The sequence below is a fragment of the Periplaneta americana genome, chromosome 5 (assembly GCF_040183065.1).
Source record: "Periplaneta americana isolate PAMFEO1 chromosome 5, P.americana_PAMFEO1_priV1, whole genome shotgun sequence".
Lineage (NCBI taxonomy): Eukaryota > Metazoa > Arthropoda > Insecta > Blattodea > Blattidae > Periplaneta > Periplaneta americana.
The window spans coordinates 170,869,225-170,891,476 of record NC_091121.1 but is presented as its reverse complement, the minus strand read 5'-3'; the positions used below and the strand labels follow the sequence as shown (position 1 = coordinate 170,891,476).

The 22,252-nt window shown below is 33.7% G+C and overlaps 1 protein-coding gene across 1 annotated transcript in view; it reads left to right on the top strand.

Moving 5' to 3' along the window:
* LOC138700278 (potassium voltage-gated channel subfamily KQT member 1-like) overlaps window positions 1-20,249 on the top strand; it is a 677,493-nt gene extending 657,244 nt beyond the window's left edge. The window contains exons 14-15 of the mRNA XM_069826783.1: window positions 13,913-14,258; window positions 17,231-20,249. Coding sequence (XP_069682884.1) covers window positions 13,913-14,229 — 317 coding nt within the window. The 3' untranslated portion in view covers window positions 14,230-14,258; window positions 17,231-20,249. The remainder of the gene's footprint in view (window positions 1-13,912; window positions 14,259-17,230) is intronic.
* The last annotated feature ends 2,003 nt before the right edge of the window (window positions 20,250-22,252 follow it).

Sequence of the window (22,252 nt, the reverse complement as noted above, 5' to 3'; positions counted from 1 at the left end):
TAACGTAAGCCTATTATCAACATAGATTTCTGTACTACTTTTAATTATACATCTTGATTACACAACTTTTAACACTATATCACTTCGGAAATGTATTATTTGTCTTTCTTGTGTTAAATTTTATATTACCTTATTAACATGTTTCAGCCTGCTATCGGCCATCTTCAGAACTGGTTGTTGCTGGGCTTTGCGCCTTTTGTGAATTTTTCTACAATAATAACCAACAGATAATTCTGTATGACCCAAAATTAATCTTTACATATGAATATTTATTTTTCATTATTTCTAAAATTTTATTTAAAACTCAATGAGGAAGCATTCTACCTTTGTAATTACCACATTACATTTTTAAAAATAATATTCAATCACGTTTGATCAGCTATTTTACTGTAATACAGATTAAGCAAAAAATTCTGCATCGACATGCAGAACACGTTACCCAGTTTTTGGAATGAAATTACAGTTGTGTTGGTTTATTCTTGTTTCCGTTTAAAAATGGAGAGAATGGGTCTGTGATAGGGGAAATAATTAATGAATATGCAATATATTTTCTCTTCATTAACATTGTAAAGTTACTTTGCAGAGCGAAAACTTACATTTGTTTGGATAAAATTTCTGCACCTTTAAAGGACAAAACTAAAATCGTTTCAATTATTTATTATCACAATACACTGCTCTCTTAAATTGACTTAGCATATTGGGAATTAAATAGATGGCTTTCCCAAAACATGCTATGAAACAATTTTTATCTTGAAAAGGAAGCAAAAACGAGAAATATTGTTTTGAAATATCTCAAAGAATAACCTCCTGAAATTAATGACATTACTTACGGTTGACTCTACAATCCTATCATTCCCTATTACCTCAAAAAATACCAGCTAAAAGAGCTTGAAGTAATCGGACTTCTGGTTGGAGCAAGATGTACCGCTACTCTCTTCATGAAAGATGTGTTTAACAGTGGCGTAGCGTCAATGTAAGCTAAAAAGCTTAGCTTCCCCAGTTAATAATAATTTCATAATAAACCTGCAGTTTATGGAGAAAATTATTTATTAATTTTAATAGAATTTATATTTACGCGCTAAATATTGTGATGCGGCAGCTCAGGATTATTTGTGATGCAGCAGCAAACAAGAAACCTGCACACACCAGCTTCCAAGCAGACCGGTTTCTTCTGTGTAATCCACCCCGCAGATTTTCCATCCCTTTTAAACTACCCTAGTCGCAAGGCTCGAAAAGAAGCTAGCTTTAACATTTAAAATAAGTAGTTCCCGAGTTATTCCTATTCGTCAGTTGTGTTCAGTTGAAGTGTTAGTGTGCATTGTGGCTGATATAATAAATAATGAGCGAAATAACAGTTCCTGACACTAATTTACTTGAATTTTTAGGACAATTGTATTATCAAGACTGACTTACGAACAAAAGTGTGATTTAAAAAACAAATGACCGACTCCCTTGCTGTCAATGAAGGACACAACCAAAAGACAGACGCATACTTACGTAATGATACTAATATTGTGATTTCTCTAAGTATGACAGGGAGTGAGCTAATGTTATAGGTATACGTGTCTATTTGTTAGAGATATGTGTAAACCGTGAAATCGTATTTTATTACGTCTCATTTGAGGTCATGCCTTATTGGTGTTACTTACGAGGTTCCAACCAATCTTCGACTGCTGACTTGAAATTGACTATTATTTATTTTAAGAATGTATTTTTGTAATACATTTTCTCATATTGCATGAAAGACAACTTGAGTTAGCTTCCCCTGCTCAAAATTTCATGCTACGCCACTGGTGTTTAAGAGGCTTGGAATACCTACATCTATTATTCCGATTGTAACCTTAGCTGCATTGAAAGGGTCAATTGCTCTCCTGAAGAATCACCTATATTCGAAATCAAACTAAGTTCAGTAGCATTCTTTACTTTTTTGTAACACTTACCTTTCTAAAAATAGGTATATTTTCACTAATCTCAAAAAAAAATTATTTGCAGGAAATTATTTGTAGGAATTTCATTGTTAAAACAAAATCAATGGTTTTTCATGAACTTGTAAAAATTTCTATGGTTAAGTACTCTTTGTCCCTTGTGGCAGCTCATGAATGATGAGAAGATATATAAATTAGAAATTCCTGATCATATACATGTGTTGCTATGACAATGATTTTTCCAGGGGTTATGTATCTATTAGGGACTACATTTCACACGAAACAATAAGAACAGAATGTTTGATTAAAGCAGATTGCTTCAAACGTACGTATATTGTTTTCTTTTATATCAGAGCAATTCTGTCATAGTATTAATGCTTCACCACCAAGTTCATATCAATATGTTTTTATTCCTCATATATTTTAACTAATATATTGATCTTCAAACTTAGCATATTAACAGTATTCATAATTTTCAAGTATAAATTTTTAAGAAGTTATTAATTCCACGTTATTGCCGAGTATACTTGCATTTTAGGATGCATAATAAATATACATCATAGAACAAACTAATTCTCACATAGGCCTACACAAAATCATAGACATACATAACATGCAAACTGACAAGTAAATGAAATTACAGTAAATTCTACATTCAGAAAGGAATGTTAATAAAAAAAATATGGACGTTGACATTTACTTTTTTAAATTATGTTTGTTAGCATTAGTGTTAATTTTTTATTTATTTTCAGTAGTTTGTTTCTATGGACATTTCATTTTGCTCTCATCTCACAGCCTTGCTTCTTATTACAGAAAAACTCAATATTTTTTCTTTTATGGTAATATAATTATATCACTGTGTTGTGCACGAAACAAATGAGTGTGTCCAATGAATGATAAATAATGACTTGAGAGGTCCTGTACGAAAACATGAAAAAAATCATAATAATTTTTAAACTGAAGGTGTACAGAAGTTAAGGTACAGTCACACATCGCTACTTTTGCTGCGCAACTTTTGTACTGCAGCTGCAAAAGTTGCGTGTCGTATTCACACATAAGCCAAAAGTAGTGCGCTGCACGCTACTTTTCGTGCTGCGCAACCCGAGTGCAGCAAAAGTTGCAACTGGAGGCTGCAAGTCTGTTCACACACAAGGCGCTACTTTTGCAGCCGCAGTCATGCTGCAGGTTTCCATCTCCATGTTGACTTCTCAATATACATTTTATTAATAAACTCATATGAAAGCTTACTTACCTATTATTTGCTTTTCTGGCCTAATTAGTATTCAGAAATTGGCATTATTTTTACTATAAAACTTTTAAAAACGCATATATACTTAAATGATAACCAACAGCATATTCACGTAATCAATTTTGGCAACCCTGAGAACCCTGTTCACACGTCGCTACTTTTAAGCTGCGCACAGCATGAAAAAGTAGCGAGCAGCAGGTTCGGCAGCCGCTACTTTTCGGGTTACACCGTTGTTTACACGTCACAGTATGAGAGTTGTGCAGTTTTTTATACTGCATCACTACAAAAGTAGCGACGTGTGACCGTACCTTTAACATCCATAATTTTATGTAATTTTTACAGTGTTATAATGGACTGTTCAGGAATATTTTAAGCAATGAGGTATAATTTTTAGGTGTATAGTTATTTCTTTACTCACTATTACCAGTACATATTATGTGCAACAATATTTTAAAATTTGCATCGTATGAGTGCACACATCTCAAATATGAATTATGTCTCAGGAGCTTGATTTTTTTAATTGATAGTTCTTATTAATATAATATTCCAACTAACTTATACTCTTCTAATAGTGTTTCTGTGATTAGTTATCTAGAAAAAATTATTTGTTATAGAAGTCATTGTAATAAAAATAGATTACATTTTTACAACAATATCACAATAATAGTCTGATATTAATTTTGCTTGAATTATGAAAGTCTGCACAAAATTTCAGCTTTCGGTGTTTTTTTTTTTTTTTTTTTTTTTTTTTTTTTTTTTTTTTTTTTTTTTTTTTTTTGGGTGTAGGCATTGTACCGGTATGCATTTTAAAAATATTTTTTCACATAGAATGTAATAGTGAATAAAAGAAAGACTATGCACCTAAAAATTATGTCTCAGACCTTAAAATATTTCTAATTAATACATTATAACTCTACAAAAATTACATCTAATTATGATTGCAACTTTCTGTGCATTTATAGTTTTCATATTAATGAAGCTACAACAGTTGTTTACATCCGTTCATATACAGTATATTGGCCTGCAAAAGAAATAACGAGTTGAAGTCACTATCGATTTGAAATATTATCGCGTTATGAAGACTTCGCTTAGGAAGCCATAGAAGTAGAGTACACAGAAGGCGTTGCAATAAAATAATTACAGTATGGAGAGAGAGAAGGAGAGAGAAATAACTCGTCCGGCCTTAATTAAAGATGACCACGACGATCCGGAAATTAATAGCAAACAAATATACTAATCAATTAAAATAGGAATATTGTCATAAAAATAAAATGTAATAATTAAGCACCATTGATTATCAGTTATAAAATAAAATCTTAGAAGATGACTATAAAATTATACTTATAAATAAAAGATTTTATTTAAAATTAGCATATCCTTAATTAAGGCCTTCTGAGTGGTATAAATGAAACTGTATAATCTGCAGGGAATCTTTAAGAATTTGCGAGATGATTTTTTGAATTTCAAAAGACGATATTGATAATTGTTTTAAAAAATCTGAAGGTGGCCTGAATTTTCTAAAGAATTTTTATTCCATACAAAGGAGAAATGTGTAGTTAAATGTTTCAATTAGATTCAATTCCAGTTTTGTCTCTGTGTATATATATATAATACAATTTTATATTTATATTCATAATAAAATTGATAAATTTTTTTATTAATACGAGTACAATATGAAACGTAACTGGCCATATATATCGATTGTAACAATGACAGCATCCATGGATAATAAGGAAGGCTTTGGAATACCATTTAACTGCAGTTTTACTATTTTTGTGTAGTATTACTATTAATGTTGTAAAATAAAAGTATATGAATAATTAAAATCAATTTATATTAAATAATAACGTGAACATGTTATAAAAGTCGTATTTATATGTTTTTAAAAAATTATAATCTCAGGAAAATAGCTTTCCACCTCGCCATGTTTGCTTAAATCTTCGGAAAACGATATAATTTTGTATCGACATTTCTTTTGCAGCCCAATGTACAAGTCTCCTTACGTCATTGTAATAATGACTGACAAAAAAGAAAGTCCGGAGTTATCAAACCATAAACTGGAAAAACGAGATAACGAGATTCCTACACCAGATCCGATATTTAATGAATACCAGAGGATGCGGTTTTCGCCCTTCAAGAAAGTGACACTAGCCCCTATATTTAATTTCTAGTGCTCTATTTTGAGTCTTTATGATTTATATCATACTTAAAATAACTCGGTGCCTATGCTGGTATTCCAAATATGGGTTCAAAATATTGGTTTTCAGAAGTACAGAGGTGCATGTAATTAATTGGGATAATTATTTTCACATTTCTCTTCTCTCTTAAGATTCCTGTCACATGCAAAGCATCTAGTATATTTTAGACAAGATTGACTAATATTGATGTATTCATTACTTAGTAGCCTACTGGTACCAACAAATGGCGTCATAGTAAACAGTCACAGCATTACAAGATTTTCTTCGAACTGTTTCCTCTGGTATGATATCTACTAAACAGAATATCACAATTTTTGTTCAGTAGAATCCTAAAAGAAAATTCCCCAGGCTGTCTAAATCACTGCGTCTCGTTACTTCCTTCAATATAAGTAATCAAACCTGTAGTGTGGAAATATTCTTAAGTGCCAATGTATGTGTATCAGGATTTCTAAAAATCGGTTCTCACAAACACACACAACATACATAATACACACCACACATAACCTACAAGTACATGTGTTATCTTATAAGGCTTATTTCTTACTCGGCAGCTAGCCAAAAGATATGATGTTTGATTTTAAATAAATCATAAGAATTATGTTGATTGGACATACATAATCATGTTCACAGGGGGAAAATAATTATTTTATTTTAATCTAATTTAATTATTATAATTACAATCACAATTATGTAGGCTAATATTTGTAATGTTTATAGGTTGTTTTTGCAGTTGAGGAAATTTACATAATAAATTAAGTGCAAATTTTAAAAAATCATTAACGAGGATAATTACCGGTAATGATTTCTTTTGTTTTTAATAAATACAATTTTCAATCTGTACTATGATACTACTTAAGCAATAGGGTATGGAATGGTTTCTATGTAAAATAATACATGTGTGTTAAATATAATATTCGACAAGATTTGTCACATTAAATTGAATAAAAGCATTCTTGTGCATACATTAATTATTTTAATCATTTATTACAGTAATTGAGACCACAATCATAAAAAAATTATAAAATGCAGATATCAACATATATATGCATATATATTGTATTTACTTATATACATATGCATATATTCCTGTCAGTGGAATATAATGTTGTCTGATTTTAATTTTACTCATTTTGGTTTTCTGTTCAGTGTTTCAATATTGGAAGCATTTTTATGAATATGTCTCTTGTTAATCTCTTTCTCTCTATTCTGCATTCTTTCTCATGACCTGACATGATTGTTGAAATGATTGCATCTTATTGTTGTAATAATTTTTATCTAAGATTGTATTGTGTCGAAGCATGTTTATTGTTAAAAATTACCATATTTTTAATATTGTTATGAGACAGTGTTAACATGCAATGGATAAGTATCAAGCTAGCAATGGCTAATTTAGTGTTGCATAAGATGGGTAACGTAATCATATCTTGTGTCAAAAAGGTGAGCCATTTTAGTCAATGAGAGTACTGGTATTACTTAAGCCAACATATTAAATTGGGTTAAACATATTTCAAATACGAGATGGAATTGGTAAGCTTTAGCCCATCACAAATGGCAATAGATTTTATGACTAACAGTGTTTTCAGTCCTTTCTGTTATTCGATCTTATTGTTGATATATTTTCCATTATATTATTCTGTGCTGATTAGAAGTGGCAGAGGGCAAACTATTGCCTTGAAATTGACCAGTATTTTCAGAGAGATGAAAGAAAGTTTCTTTGATGTATGGTATGTTGTTATGGACGAAAAATGGGTTTACCACTATGACCCTGAAACAAAAGATTAATCAAAACATCTCTCTTATCCTACCCCAAAAATGTTTCGAAAGCAGAAATTATCGGGGAAAGGTAGCTTCAGTATTCAGGACGCAGAAAGCGTCACTATTCTAAGAGTCTTTTGACTTTCAATTCTTCTTGATTGAAAGTCAAAAGACGAAAAAAGCTAAGCGAAGGAGTCATCCTCCAACAGAACACCTGCAACACAAATGAAATTACAATATTGTGGGTCTGAACCGTCTGTCACCCACCATTTATCACACTATTTTTTGTTCCTAAACCTCAAATAGACTTGAAAGGAAGGAAATTCGAGCGTGATAATGATGCAATAGAAGCAGTGAACGATCCATTTCAGTCAAAAACTTCGTAATTTTATTTAAGAAAGGATAAAAAAGTTTCTGGATCGTGCAAATAGATGTATTGAATTAAAAGAGAATTATATTGAAAAATAAAAAGGCATCAATCAAATCCTATCATATTTCCAGTTTTATTACAAACACTTGACGTATACATATTCTTTCGTAAAATAATACACGATAATTCCCCATATAATGTGAAATTATTGTCCATAAAAGCAGGGTACGATTTGAATGTTTTTTCCAGGGGAAGGCATTATACCGTATATACGCAAATACTCCGCACCATCGAATAATTCACGCATCCTAATTTTAGGGTAGAAAATTAAACAAAACGAAATGTAATTTGTGTTTAAAATAATGCACGCACCCCAGTTTTTCTTCACTAAATTCCAGAAAAAATATGCACGGAGTATTCGCGTATATACTGTAATTTAAAACATTCAGTATTCGTTCTTCTTTCCACGCAGTTCTCCCCATCCAGTAAAAGTGTTTAAAGAAAAAACGAGGTCTGTGGCCACTTTTAAAATGAAAATTTAAATTATAACTCCTAAACAACAGTCTAGCCAACTCACTGTCGATAAAATATTGTTCATAATAATTAGAATTGTTGGTTGACTTGTATTGTTGTCGCCCTCAACTTAATAAAAAAAGTAGCTAAAAATTATTATATACTGCATTAGCAACATACAATGTAGGAAATCTATAAATTAGGTAATCTAAAACGTTTAAATATTGTCTCTGGCAGGGACAAATGAATACCCTTTTAGCAGGGGACACCAAATTCTCCAGAGGACGACGATCCCTGACATCCCCCCTTCAATTCGCACCCTGCATAAAATCATATTTTATTGTATTTATTTCATTTTATTTATTTATTAATTCAATCTGGTGGAGTTAAGGCCATGGGCCATACCACACCACCAGAATACAATATTCTGCTTGTCGAATAAATTAGAAATTGAGAAAATGTAGAAATGATCTACATTTTGTCTAATATGAATCGTAAATTTTTTTTTAATTGGATGTAGTGTAAATGCGAAAAATACATTTGAAATCAATAAGATACACATTAAACAGGTTACAGTAGGGTTAGTTCACTGGAAAAGAAGAATGAGTAACTAATTAATTTTCCCCTCACAAGTGAATTTAAAAATATGTTTTTAGGAGGTACCATTTTATAAATCACTTTATCTTTTGTATGAAACAAAATTAAAAAAAAAAAAAAAAAAAATGTTATATAGCATTGGAGTTGACTTCGATTAAATCACAAGGAACTTAATTTTTTAATAAATTCCCCTTACTTTATAACAGGTTTATCATTCCTATTGGATTGTCCTGTAGATACTGAATATAAACAAAATTCGTCCAGTAGTTTAGAAAAATCACTGTACACGGACAATATACTAGGAACCACATTTTGGTATCAGGGATGCTGAAAATGTTCATTTTCATTAACATTTTAAAATAAGATTTAGCATCATAATGTTCTCTCTTTTTATTTTTTGTAATGAAGAGGTAAAGACGGAAGCGCACTTCGCAGATAAAATGTTATGGTTTAGTATTTATTTGCTATATTCTCTGCATATTTATTTGTAAAATGACGTAATAATAAGACACAATATCAAGAAAACTTTTCGCAACTCGTGAAATTGTTTAAAGAAATGCTATAATATTTTCAACAAGGATTATATCAGAGCAACTGTTTGAGTATGTTTTAAATAAAATAAAATTCCATATATTACCATGACTTTACTAACTAGTCTTCATAGAGAGTTTAAACATATGTCTGCCTTTTGCGTACAGAGTGTTTATAGAATCAAAAACATTATATAACATTAAAATATGGGGGATTAGAGAGACTACTATAATTATCGCTAAATTGAGAGCTAAACTGTGCAAAAAATGTCTAGGTGTAACATGCAATGCGTCCAATTTGGCAGCGAGACTGGAGATAGGAATTGATAGTAGCCTAGGAAAAATCTTGGAAAGAAAAATAAAATATTTATGTAACTTTATGCTGAGGATTAATACGTAGATGTAAAAAAAATGTATTGTATTTCTAGATAAAACTGCTTTAAAATCGAACTGGTTAAAAGAATTACAATCAAAAGTAAACATATTAGGTCTAAATTGGTTATGGAAAGAAATAGGAATTCTAAATACCAAGATTATTAGAAAAACTACAAAATATATCTAATACGAAATCTCAAGATAGGATGGGTTTAGTAATATAAGGAACTTGAATTCATTAAAGGTATAATAGAGAAATGAAAACTTTCTGGAACAGGAAGAGTATGTCAGATTAAACACATGAGAAGTGAGAGTAGGATTAGCCTGGTGGAGATTAGGTATTTGGAGATTCAAAAATAGAAGAGTAATGTGGATAAGGATAGTTTGTCCCTTATGTGGATGTTTTGAAGACGCAATCTTATTGCTCTTAAAATGCACAGACAGACCTGAGAATTAGCAGAATAGAAAATAAATTTTTGAAAAGAGGAATGAGAAGATTTTTTTAAAATTTTATTAGGTTATTTTACGACGCTTTATCAACAGCTTAGGTTATTTAGCGTCTGAATGAGATGAAGGTGATAATGCCGGTGAAATGGGTCCGGGGTCCAACACCGAAAGTTACCTAGCATTTGCTCATATTGGATTGAGGGAAAACCCCGGAAAAAACCTCAACCAGGTAACTTGCCCCGACCGGGAATCGAACCCGGGCCACCTGGTTTCGCGGCTAGACGCTCTAACCGTTACTCCACAGATGTGGACGGAATGAGAAGATAGCTTTCATAAAACTAAATGGACCTTACATTAACAAGCATAATAATTTAGATTAATTTCTGTTCAGAGTCAAAATTAGATGGGAAAAGAATATAAAGGAACAATGTGAAGACAGATTATAATGTGAGAGAATCCTTCACCCTACAAAAGCTATTAGTTAAAGCATAACCAAATTAGTAATATGTAAATAGTTACGTAAATAAGTGAAACAGTGAATTAGAATAAGAATAGTTAAAGATTTAGGAATAGCAAATATAAAGAATAATGAGTTTATTTTGATAATATACCGTGCCAAATTAGAATTATTCATAAGTCCATCTTGAATCTTGTGTACACTACTTTTAACACTTAAATATAAATGGTTGATTAAATGGCAAACTTACTAGTGTTAAATTTGTAACCACGTGCGGCTTACAGCTGTTTCGGTGCATCCTTCACACCATCATCAGAGCCTACTAGATCCCTGGCATCATCTCAACTTCGCTGCCTGTTGTAGGGGTGCGTTTGCGTGTTGAAAAGTGGAGTCCGAATAGTGTGTGTGTTCTGAAATTGATTTGTGTGTTGAGGATTTGATTAGGGTGTGTTTTGGTGTGTCTGTATATTTCATATTGTTCTAGTGTGTTGAGTTTTTAGTTTTTTGGTTGTATGTGTAGGATTTCCATGTCTGTATTTATGTTACTGTATGTATGGTTAGCATTAGCTATGTGTTTGGCATATATAGATAACCAGAGGACACAATACATCTACATATGCCGAACACATAACTAACTAATGCTAACCATACGTACAATAACATAAAATACAGACATGGAAATCCTACACATACAACCCAAAAACCAAAAACTCAACACACTAGAACAATATGAAATATACAGACACACCAAAACACACCCTAATCAAATCCTCAACACACAGATCTATTTCAGAACACACACACTATTCTACTCCACTTTTCAACACGCAAACGCACCCCTACAACAGGCAGCGAAGTCGAGATGACGCCGGGGATCTAGTAGGCTCTGATGATGGTGTGAAGGATGCACCGAAACAGTTGTAAGCCGCACGTGGTTACAAATTTAACACTAGTAAGTTTGCCATTTATTCAATCATTTATATTCATAAGTCATGAATAAGAACGCATAGGATAAGAATATTAAGTTAAAATGTGATATGTTAGGCTGAACTCACATGGACCACAACTTTGCGATTATTTTGCAGTTTTTGTGTGGTTGTGCTGTAGGCGGAACTGACCACACATGGACTTCTTTTTTGTGGTCGCTTGAAGTTCATATCGACCACAGACAACCACACCGCAAGCTTAGCTATTTGCCTTCAGTAGTTTAAGAAAATGTCTGTCGTTTCCAAGGATACAATGTCGGCGGCGAGTGGTTGGCATGTTGCACTGTGTGAGTTGTGTTCGAACACCGACAGCGACAATTCTGTGGCTGTTCTGTGGATGGTACCGACCACTCATTGCGACAGACGTCGACATAGACTTCAGTTTGTGGTCTGTGTGAGTTACGTCATCTGTTTCCATACTAACTCCTGATTGCCCGCATTACAACCAAACAAAACTACAAAATAATCGCAAAGTTGTGGTCCATGTGAGTTAAGCCTTGGTATTGACAGAATGATGAAGGGATAATTCAGTTAAATAATGAAAGACAGAAAATAGGAGAATAGAATAAGAACCATTTAAAGTAGAGGGAGGAAAATGTCTGAGATGAGTAATAGAGGGTAGAGGAAAAACTTAGCATTAGCATTAGAAGATTTATATTAGTGGGAGTTGTATTGTATGGTATAGTATAATAGATATACAGGGCAATTCATAAGTCCGTGAAACATTAAAAAAATTCATAACTACTGAACTACACAACAGATAACAAATTATTTTACACTAAAATAAAGAGAAACTCTCCAAGTTTTGTTACATACCTCACAGATCCTCAATGTGTCCACCTTTGCTGATATGGTAGACATCCATGCGGTAATCCATCTCACCCCAAACACGCTCCAGCCAGGTTACAGTTTACCAGAACCACGGCAGCTGTAATCCAATGGCGAAATTCCTGGAGATCAGCAGAGAGCAGAGGCACATAGACAATATCCTTCACAAATCCCCACAAGAAAAAAAAAATCATATAGAGTTAAATCTGGTGATCGTGGTGGCCACTTCATTAACGTGTCATTTTCCCGTCCTGTGCGTCCAATCCATCTCTGTGGCAAATTTCATTATTCACTGTTTCTTCGCTAGGTCCCGGATGTCTTTGCCAAGGATCGACTCACAGACACCCTTCATCACGGAATTTCACATACCACTTCTTGATACTGCCTTTTGACATTGCGCTCGAAATCGTAGCTGCATAGTCACAACGGACGAGGTCCTTGCATATTCCAACACACAAAACGATTGCTCACGTTTAATAAATGCCATTTTGCCACTAGAGATAAATCATGGCAACTAGACTAGACAGCAGTTCGGAATAGCATTTCTGGTATGTGATGTCACAAGTTTGTACAGCAGAACCAATCGGAATCAGTCTGTAACAAGTACTTCCCAAGTTCGTTTGTTCAAGAGAGAGTGTTTCAATACCTACATTGAATAAGTAAAACTAACATTTACTCTGTGTGTGTGTAAGATAAATAAATGGAAGAAGAGACTGTAAAAAAAACAAGTATTGCACAGGCAGGTGCGGAAAATATTGTTTAAGGTGTATAATTATTTTAAAAACGTTGACCAGCAGAACGCTGCCGGCCATCTTGATGCTGGCTGTAATGTTGCCAACATGCAAGAAACAACTGCAGAAGCATTGGTGTGGGATTGAGAGCCGTGCAAAGAATATTATTAGTGAAGGAAACAGGGTTTGTTTGGTGTCATGCTTTCAGTAATCAACGGCTAAGGTCATTATTGTGTTTTGATAATTTAAATTCTCTCCTGCGCTATTTGTATTGCACGTGCGCGTGAAGTACGATGTGGCAATGTTGTACGCTGCCTTGCTCTCTCTATCTCTCTCTCTCTCAACGCAAATGCTAGAAGACTACCGCCTTCTGAATTGCCATAGACTTAAGAGCGGGCTTTTCTTATTATAAAAAACATGGAAAGTTTCTCTTTCTATCGGCATATCAATTATCATGATCTGTTGCGTACTTTATTTGTTGTTAAACTTTAAAATGTTTCACGAACTTATGAATAACCATGTACAATATTAAATACCGTAAACTGGGGTTACTTTGAACATAGAGAAAACTTTGACCATTTTTTTCAGAAAATCGTATTTAGGTTTCTACATGCTGCACTTGTTATAGATGGAGGTAAATTATCATAAAATCATTCTCATACCAAATTTACCTCCATCTATAACAAGTGCAGCATGTACAAACCTAAATATGATTTTCTGAAAAAATGTTCAGAGTTTCCTCTGTGTTCAAAGTAAACCCAGTTTACGGTAATATTAAACTGTTATAAGCAGAGTTGTTAGGTTAAGAAATTGTTCACAGTACTATTATATGTTGTATTTGTATTTGATATAGGAATGACGGATTTGAACTGGAATGCATCATATCCGCCATGTCCAGACAAGAATGATGAGAAATAAATAAATATGTCTGCCTTTCTTCATGTTTACTAGTTGCAACTGCATCGTTGTCACCTCCACCTTTGGCACAACCTTGTGAGGAAACATTGGACTCATGGGAAGGTTGTGATGATTCTCTAGCAACGGAGAACACTGCACTACTTCGTACAGCTGCAGCAGCAACGGAAATCATCATCACCCCCATGAGCCCTGCGGCGTCCTCCATAGACCTATCACACATCGACAGTCAAGATGATGAAGATGGTAACAACGATGAAAAAAGTGGCCTGGACAGTTCAACAACTGTGGAAGTTCAAAAAATGGACCTTCTGAAGCCTGATGTGATTTCTAGTCTAAATGAAGATGTCTGAGAGTTGTGCAAGTTGAGTGTAGTTATAGGGTAAGGGCTTTCATTAGTGTTTTAAATATTGTTTGTTTTTATACAAGGCATGATAGATTGTGGACGTAACAGGTCGTAATAATATGTTCTAAGTTATGTAAGGAGGATGATGATGATGATGATGATGATGATGATGGTGACAGTAATGATGGTGATGGTGATGGTGATGCCTTATGGTTGGGGAAAACCTCGGAAAAATCCCAATCAGGTAATCAGCTCAAGCGAGAATATAATCCAAAGCTGAGTGCACCTCCAGGTCAGCAGGCAAGCGAGTCTGCCAACTGAGCTACCTTGGTGGCTCTACAAGAAATATACAGTACATACCAAGCAGATTAATTTAATTTACAAACCTAAACAATTAAAATTACAAAAACATATGTACTATAAATTATCCACATTTTCCTAACATTATCAATCAATCAAACTCCTGTATCTCCTCATGAGGAGCATAGGGCATTCGCAAAGTGCCTCCATCGGACCCTATTTGTAGCCAACTTCTTCACTTCGCTCCATGTTTTACCCTCCCTAGAAATTTCCTCCAAAACTGTTCTCTTCCATGTATTTTTTGGTCTTCCTCTTGTTCTACTACCCTGGGGGTTCCAATCCAAAGCCATTCTTTCTACTGCTCCATCTTCTTTCCTGATTGTCTGCCCTATCCAATTCCACTTTCGTCTTTTGATTTCTATTGTGATTTCTTTCTGATTTGTTATCTTCCATAGTTCTGAGTTTGTGATTATATCTGGCCACCTAATTTTTTAAGATTCTTCGTAAACATCTATTAACAAATGTTTGCAGTTTATTTTGTATAATTTTACTTGTTTTCCATGTCTCACAGCCATATAATAAGACTGATTTCACATTACTATTAAAGTTAATTTTTGTAGATCTAGATATAATATAAGATTTCCATATTGGGTACAACTGGACAAATGCACTATTTGCATTTTTATTCGGTTTTTACATCCTCAAAGACTCCACCATCCTTGTCAATTGTACTACCCAAATATTTAAATTCTTGAACAGCATCAATGGTATTATTATTTATTATAACTTTATCTGTCTTTTTTCCTGACATTATAAAGATAAATAAAAAGAGAACATTTTATTTAATATTTTAGCTACAGTTCATGTGGTTAAAAACTTTTATTTTTTTACTAATGGCGGGTACTTGACTGTTTGTCATTCACCCATATGAAGCCAGTTGTGTGGACCAATTTACCGGCAGAGTAGTTACCCAGGGTGCGCCATAAAGAGGGTAGCTCCAAATGTAGGGGAAATTTGTTCAATACATACCAGAAAGGGGAATATTTAACTTCTTTTCATAGCACTACATCAACATCCCTTGCCTTCTTGATTCTACAGAGAGAGAGAGAGAGAGAAAAGTTACCACACTATGCAGGGGACATAAGGAAACAGTTTTCCCGACTCACCGGTAAACTGTAGCAACACGGGTGGGCATTCAGTTTCATTACAGTAGGCCTAAAATTTCCGATTGGTGAGGATGGAGTGTGCGATCAGCAGGAAACATATGGAGTTATTACGTAGTGTTGCATTACTACACTTGTTATTGAACATTATTTGTGTTCGCTATCAGTATGGTGATGTATAGTATCGTACAACGGATATTTCTAGTTGTGACATTCCTCCTAAAGAAGAAATCGTATGACAGTACTGTTCGCAAGTTGCTATGTCAGTTACGTGTACAATTGCGAATTCGAAGACAAACTTAAGAGTGGGTTGTTGCCATCATATCCTTAATTATATTTTTAGAATGACGTGACGTTTTGCAATGCCTAGGTTAGGGTATAAGGAAGGAGTGTTCCCCACCTTGATTAAGTTCTACCTACCAGAATACTTACCCAAATTAAAAATACTGGCATCACCACTACTATGAAAGAGTAATGGAACGGAGAAAAATTCCCTCCGGCACCGGGATTTGAACCCGGGTTTTCAGCTCTTCGTGCTGATGCTTTATCTACTAAGCCACACTGGATACCCACCCTGGCATCGGACAGAATCGTCTCAGCTCTTGGGTTCCCTCTAGTGGCCGCCCTCTGCACTACGTCATAGATGTCTATGAACGTAGGACTTAAGTCCACACATGTGCTGAGGTGCACTTGTTATGAGTGACTAGTTGGCCGGATCCGACGGAATAAGCGCCGTCTTAAATCACCAAGTGATTTACGCATATCATATATATTATTTTAATGTACCGAAGTACATATGATATTTCCTTGCAGATATTCTGCGTCATCATATGATGAAAGAGTAATGGAACGGAGAAAAATTACCTCTGGTGCCGGAATTTGAACCTGGGTTTTCAGCTCTACGTGCTGATACTTTATCCACTAAGCCACACCGGATATCCACCCCGGCGTTGGACAGAATCGTCTCAGTTTAAGTTCCAACTCTTGGGTTCCCTCTAGTGGCTGCCCTCTGCACTACGTCATAGATGTCTATGAACGTACTCTTTCATCGTATGATGACGCAGAATATCTGCATGGAAATATCATATGTACTTCGGTACATTAAAATAATATATATGATATGCGTAATTCACTTGGTGATTTAAGATGGTGCTTATTCCGTCGGATCACGTGCACCTCAGCACATGTGTGGACTTCAGTCCTATGTTCATAGACATCTATGACATAGTGCAGAGGGCGGCCACTAGAGGGAACCCAAGAGTTGGAACTTAAACTGAGACGATTCTGTCCGATGCCGGGGTGGGTATCCGGTGTGGCTTAGTGGATAAAGCATCAGCACGTAGAGCTGAAAACCCGGGTTCAAATCCCAGCGCCGGAGGGAATTTTTCTCCGTTCCATTACTCTTTCATCGTATGATGACGCAGAATATCTGCATGGAAATATCATATGTACTTCGGTACATTAAAATAATATATCACCACTACTGTTTAAGAGTGAAATGTTATTGATTCCTACATTCTATTAGAGTTTATGTTCTTGTTTCAGGTGTGGAATGTATTCGTGAAGTGAATCGAATCTCTGCAGATATGGTGCTGTTGAAACTAGCCTATGATGATGTGGCAAAAAAGTGAATTTTAAATGTGTGATGATTCATCATCAGTGATACGCTACTTTTAGTCATCATTGTTGGGTACAGGGAGGTCATGATACAAAGCTATAAGTGTCCCAGTTAACAGTTTTGGTGCTTTGAATATTAAAATGATAAAGTAATAGAAAAAGACGAAACACCTATTTTGTTCTTATACCGGTAACGATAAGTAAGAATGCAGTAAAAATACTGCTTTACAGCATTCTTGCACTTCGTTGTGAAGGTATTAGGTAACATATTTTTGCTGAGACACTAACAAGATAGTACCGGTATTTTCTTTTTTTCTTAGAAAACAAGTCTTCTTTAATTCTTACAATTTAAACTTAAGATATAAATTACCTTATTAAATTTCCTTTCGCCTTTACATTGTGTGATGAAAGCTCCAGTTGATGAATAAAGGTGTAAATTTGAAATCGTAAAACCAAATTTAAAGGCACTAAACAAAATATAAAATATATAAGATATATGAAAATGTCTTTTTCAAAATATAATTCATTCAGCTAGTTAATAATACACCAGTGGTACCTACTTAAATTCTGCTCAAAAATAAACATAAAAATTGAAAGATAAATTTTCTTGTCTTCTTTCTTGCAGATAAAGAATGTTTCCAAATTAATATTATTATTAAGATCTCTTATAATAGTTGGTGTCAAGTGTTCTAAAATTTAAGATGGAATAAATTAAAAAAAAAAGTATAATATGGTAAATTAATTAAAAGTTGCAGTGAAAATAAACTTGTTTAATCTTCACTGGAATATACATAATATCACAAAAATTGCGCATCCAGTGATTTAAAAATGTTTTAAATGTTGCAAAGTTTGGATATCCAACATTTCTCCAGTCCCCACTTCCCAGGATACAAAAATGATTAAAATCTGTAATCTGTGTGGAGAAAAAGTCAAGCATATCATAAAGTATAGGTCTTATGGTATGTTGGTAAATAACATTAAACTTTAATTATGTGTGATATATTTAGTGGGTTATTTTACGATGCTATATCAACATCTCAGGTTATTTACTAATGGAATGAAAGTGATAATGTCAGTGAAATGAGTGTGGGGTCCAGCACTGATACTTATCCAGCATTTGCTCATATTGGGTTCAGGGAAAACCCCGGAAAAACCCTCAACCAGGTAACTTGCTCCAAAAGGATTCGAACCCGGGTCACCTGGTTTCACGGTCAGACGCGCTAACTGTTACGCCACACGTGTGGACTTTAATTATATAGACCTAATCATTAATATGTCTGAAGATTTGCATAATTGTAAATAGTGTATTAACATTATGTAAATATTTTTTTGTTTATACCGAAAATAATCTTAATGCCATAATTCTCTTCGTCGTAATCCTTATCATTCTAATTTCATTTTATTTATTCTATTCCATATAACTTACATTACCATTGTGGAAGAACTCAGGAGTTGTACGATCTTTTGGCGAGATGAAGTGAGGTGTTTCAATCATCATTTATTTACAGTAATCTCACTAGAGGTTTTGACTTATCTAGAGAAAATCAAAACTCAATGGGATTTAATTGACTATTACACGATTACAAGAAAGTATATAAAGATTAGAAGAAATAAAGTACTCTAATACGCTAGATGTTAATTAACTTACTAAAATATTAAACTGTCTTGAAAATGTATTATATACACCATTACAAATATTCTGTTAGATGACAGTAATGTGTTATTATCAGCTGTTCTCTTATTACCAGTTGTGCCAATTATACAATTTTCATTGAACTCTATGGACGATTCAGTTTAATTTTTATTAAAACAGCTGCATTCACTTCAATTATCAATATATATTAAACAATCTTTGTTATGTGACTATCCATAATTTCATACAGCGGAAGCTATAGCATAACCTAAATAATATAAACAAAGTAAATAATAGAAAAGTTTTAATTATGGATGATTTAATAAACATGAATCATTTTAAAAGGTACAATTATTGGCAAACAAAGAAACAAATGCTAGGGAGGTGATAAGCAGCAGTGATTGGTTGAAACACGTCATTCCATACCGTTTTATTGGTCAAAAATAGTAGGACGTAGTAAAAGTGTAATAGTCAACATAACATCATCACACTACCACCACCACAACTACCATCACCACATCACAATTATCACCATAATCATCACTATTATCACCGTCATAACAATCATAATAGGAACTGACATTTTGTCCTTATCATTCACAAAGTTTTAAAATTCACAATTCATGGTACTCTTTGTAGAAAAATAAAGTTCCACATTAACTACCAATACTATGCTATTGCTACTTACTACTACTGCTGGTGCTCTTGCTACACAGCTACAATTACTACATCTACTACTACTACTATAACTACAACTACATCTACTACTACTACTACTACTACTACCACTACTACTACTACTGCATCTATTACAACTACATCCACACCTTTGGAGTAATGGTTAGACATCTGGCCACAAAACCAGGTAGCCCAGGTTCGATTCCTGGTCGTGGCAAGTTACCTGGTTGAGGTTTTTCCGGGGTTTTCCCTCAACCCAATATGAGCAAATGCTGGGTAACTTTCGGTGCTGGACTCCGGACTCATTTCATCAGCATTATCACCTTCATCTCATTCAGATGCGAAATAGCCTAAGATGTTGATAAAGCGCCATAAAATAACCTACTAAAATAAAAAAATAAAACTACAATTACATCTGCTACTACAACTGCCACATCTACTACTACTACTACTACTACTACTACTACTACTACTACTACTACTACTACATCTACTACATCCACTACTACTACATCTACTACTGCTACTACTACTACTACTACTACTACATCTACTACATCCACTACTACTACTACATCTACTACTACTACTTCTACTACTACTACTACTACTACTACTACTACTACTACATCTACTACATCCACTACTACTACTACATCTACTACTACTAATTCTACTACTACTACTTCTACTACTACTACTACTACTACTACATCTACTACATCCACTACTAGTACTACTACTACATCTACTACATCCACTACTACTAATACATCTACTACTACTACTACATCTACTACATCCACTACTACTACTACTACTACTACTACTACTACTACTACATCTACTACTACTACTACATCTACTACTACTACTTCTACTACTACTACTACTATAATACTACATCCACTACTACTACTACATCTACTACTACTACTTCTACTACTACTACTATAATACTACTACTACTACTACTACTACTATAATACTACTACTACTACTACTACTACTACTACTACTACTACTACTACTACTACATATACTACATCCACTACTACTACTACATCTACTACATCCACTACTACTACTACATCTACTACTACTATAATACTAACTATAATACTACTACTACTATAATACTACTACTATAATATTACTACTACTATAATACTACTACTACTACTACTACTACTACATCTACTACTACTACATCTACTACTACTACATCTACTACTACTACTACTACTACTACTACTACTACTACTACTACTTACTATCACAACACTGTAACTAGTCCTACTGTCCTATAATCCTTATCTTATTTCTAAGTCACACAAGTGCCCTTATGAATATTTTCATCCTGCTTTCAAGAAACGTACAGAGTATTCAAATTCCTATGAAATGATAATAGATTACGCAAGCTGAATATTAAAACAAGTAAGGACTCTTCTTGATTTCCTTTAGTTTAGATTTGAGCAGAATTAAAGCCATATCTCTTTAGACTTACATTCAGTTCTTATTTGAAGAATGACTTGAGAGCAGATACCTATTTTAAATGAAAACGAAGTTTCTCTGGAACATAAGAGATATGTAGGATAATATACAGTAAAACCTCTTTAATACATTCCCACTTATAATACTACTGTCCCGTTCATTACGCTCTTTTTATTCGGTTTCTGGATAGTTCCTTTGTATGTATACTGAATATATTTTTATTTTCTGTTCCGGGGTTCCCAAAACATCATTACCAACTTATTACATGCTTACGTGACAACAATAATTGAATCGCACTTTTTAGAAACGAACTAAGTCAAAATATGCTACTTTTCTGAAGAGCAAAAGAAACTTATTTTATGAATAAATACCAGTTTACCAGCGCCATATATAAATATCAACTTGATGTTAAAGATACAGGGAGAGGTTTGACTAAGTGTTTTTCTCCGCCAATTAATGCGCATTGAAAGTATTAATCATTTCATCAGTTAAAATAAAAATCGCAAATTTTGACTTAGTACCTTTCTAAAAAGTGCGATTCAATTATGTTGAGACTATGGAGAAGATTGAAGAGACCATATCTCTGAGAAGTTTGGAATTAAACGAAAAAAGAATCTTTGTCCGCATCACTTTTGAATAAGCACAAGTAACACTTGATTTCTTAGCACGTCACTATAATAATGTTTAGTCTACGAAAATCAATTTGTCATAGAAATCTGTGTTGCGGCAATGAACTGTTCTGCGCTACATGCAGAAACTACTTTGAATGCATAAGTGAAATATAATACTGCAGAAATGTATATGCCTATAAAATTCCAAATGTCGTAAATTGTAACAAAGTTTTAAAATCCCCTTTTTTTTGACATGTTTTTTTGTATTTGTAGATATGATTGTGCATTTTGCGTACTATCCGTGGGTTGGTTGGCAACACTGATCTGTGGCCACTTTTAAGATTAAAATTTAAATTATAACTGCTAAATAGCAGGCTTGCTAACTCACTGTCGATATAATATTGTTCATAATAATTAGCATTGTTGGCTGACTCGTATTGTTGTCGCCCTCAACTTAAAAAAGGAACTAAAATCGTTATGTACTGCATTGGCAACATACAATGTATGGAATCTATAAATTAGGTAGGGTAATCT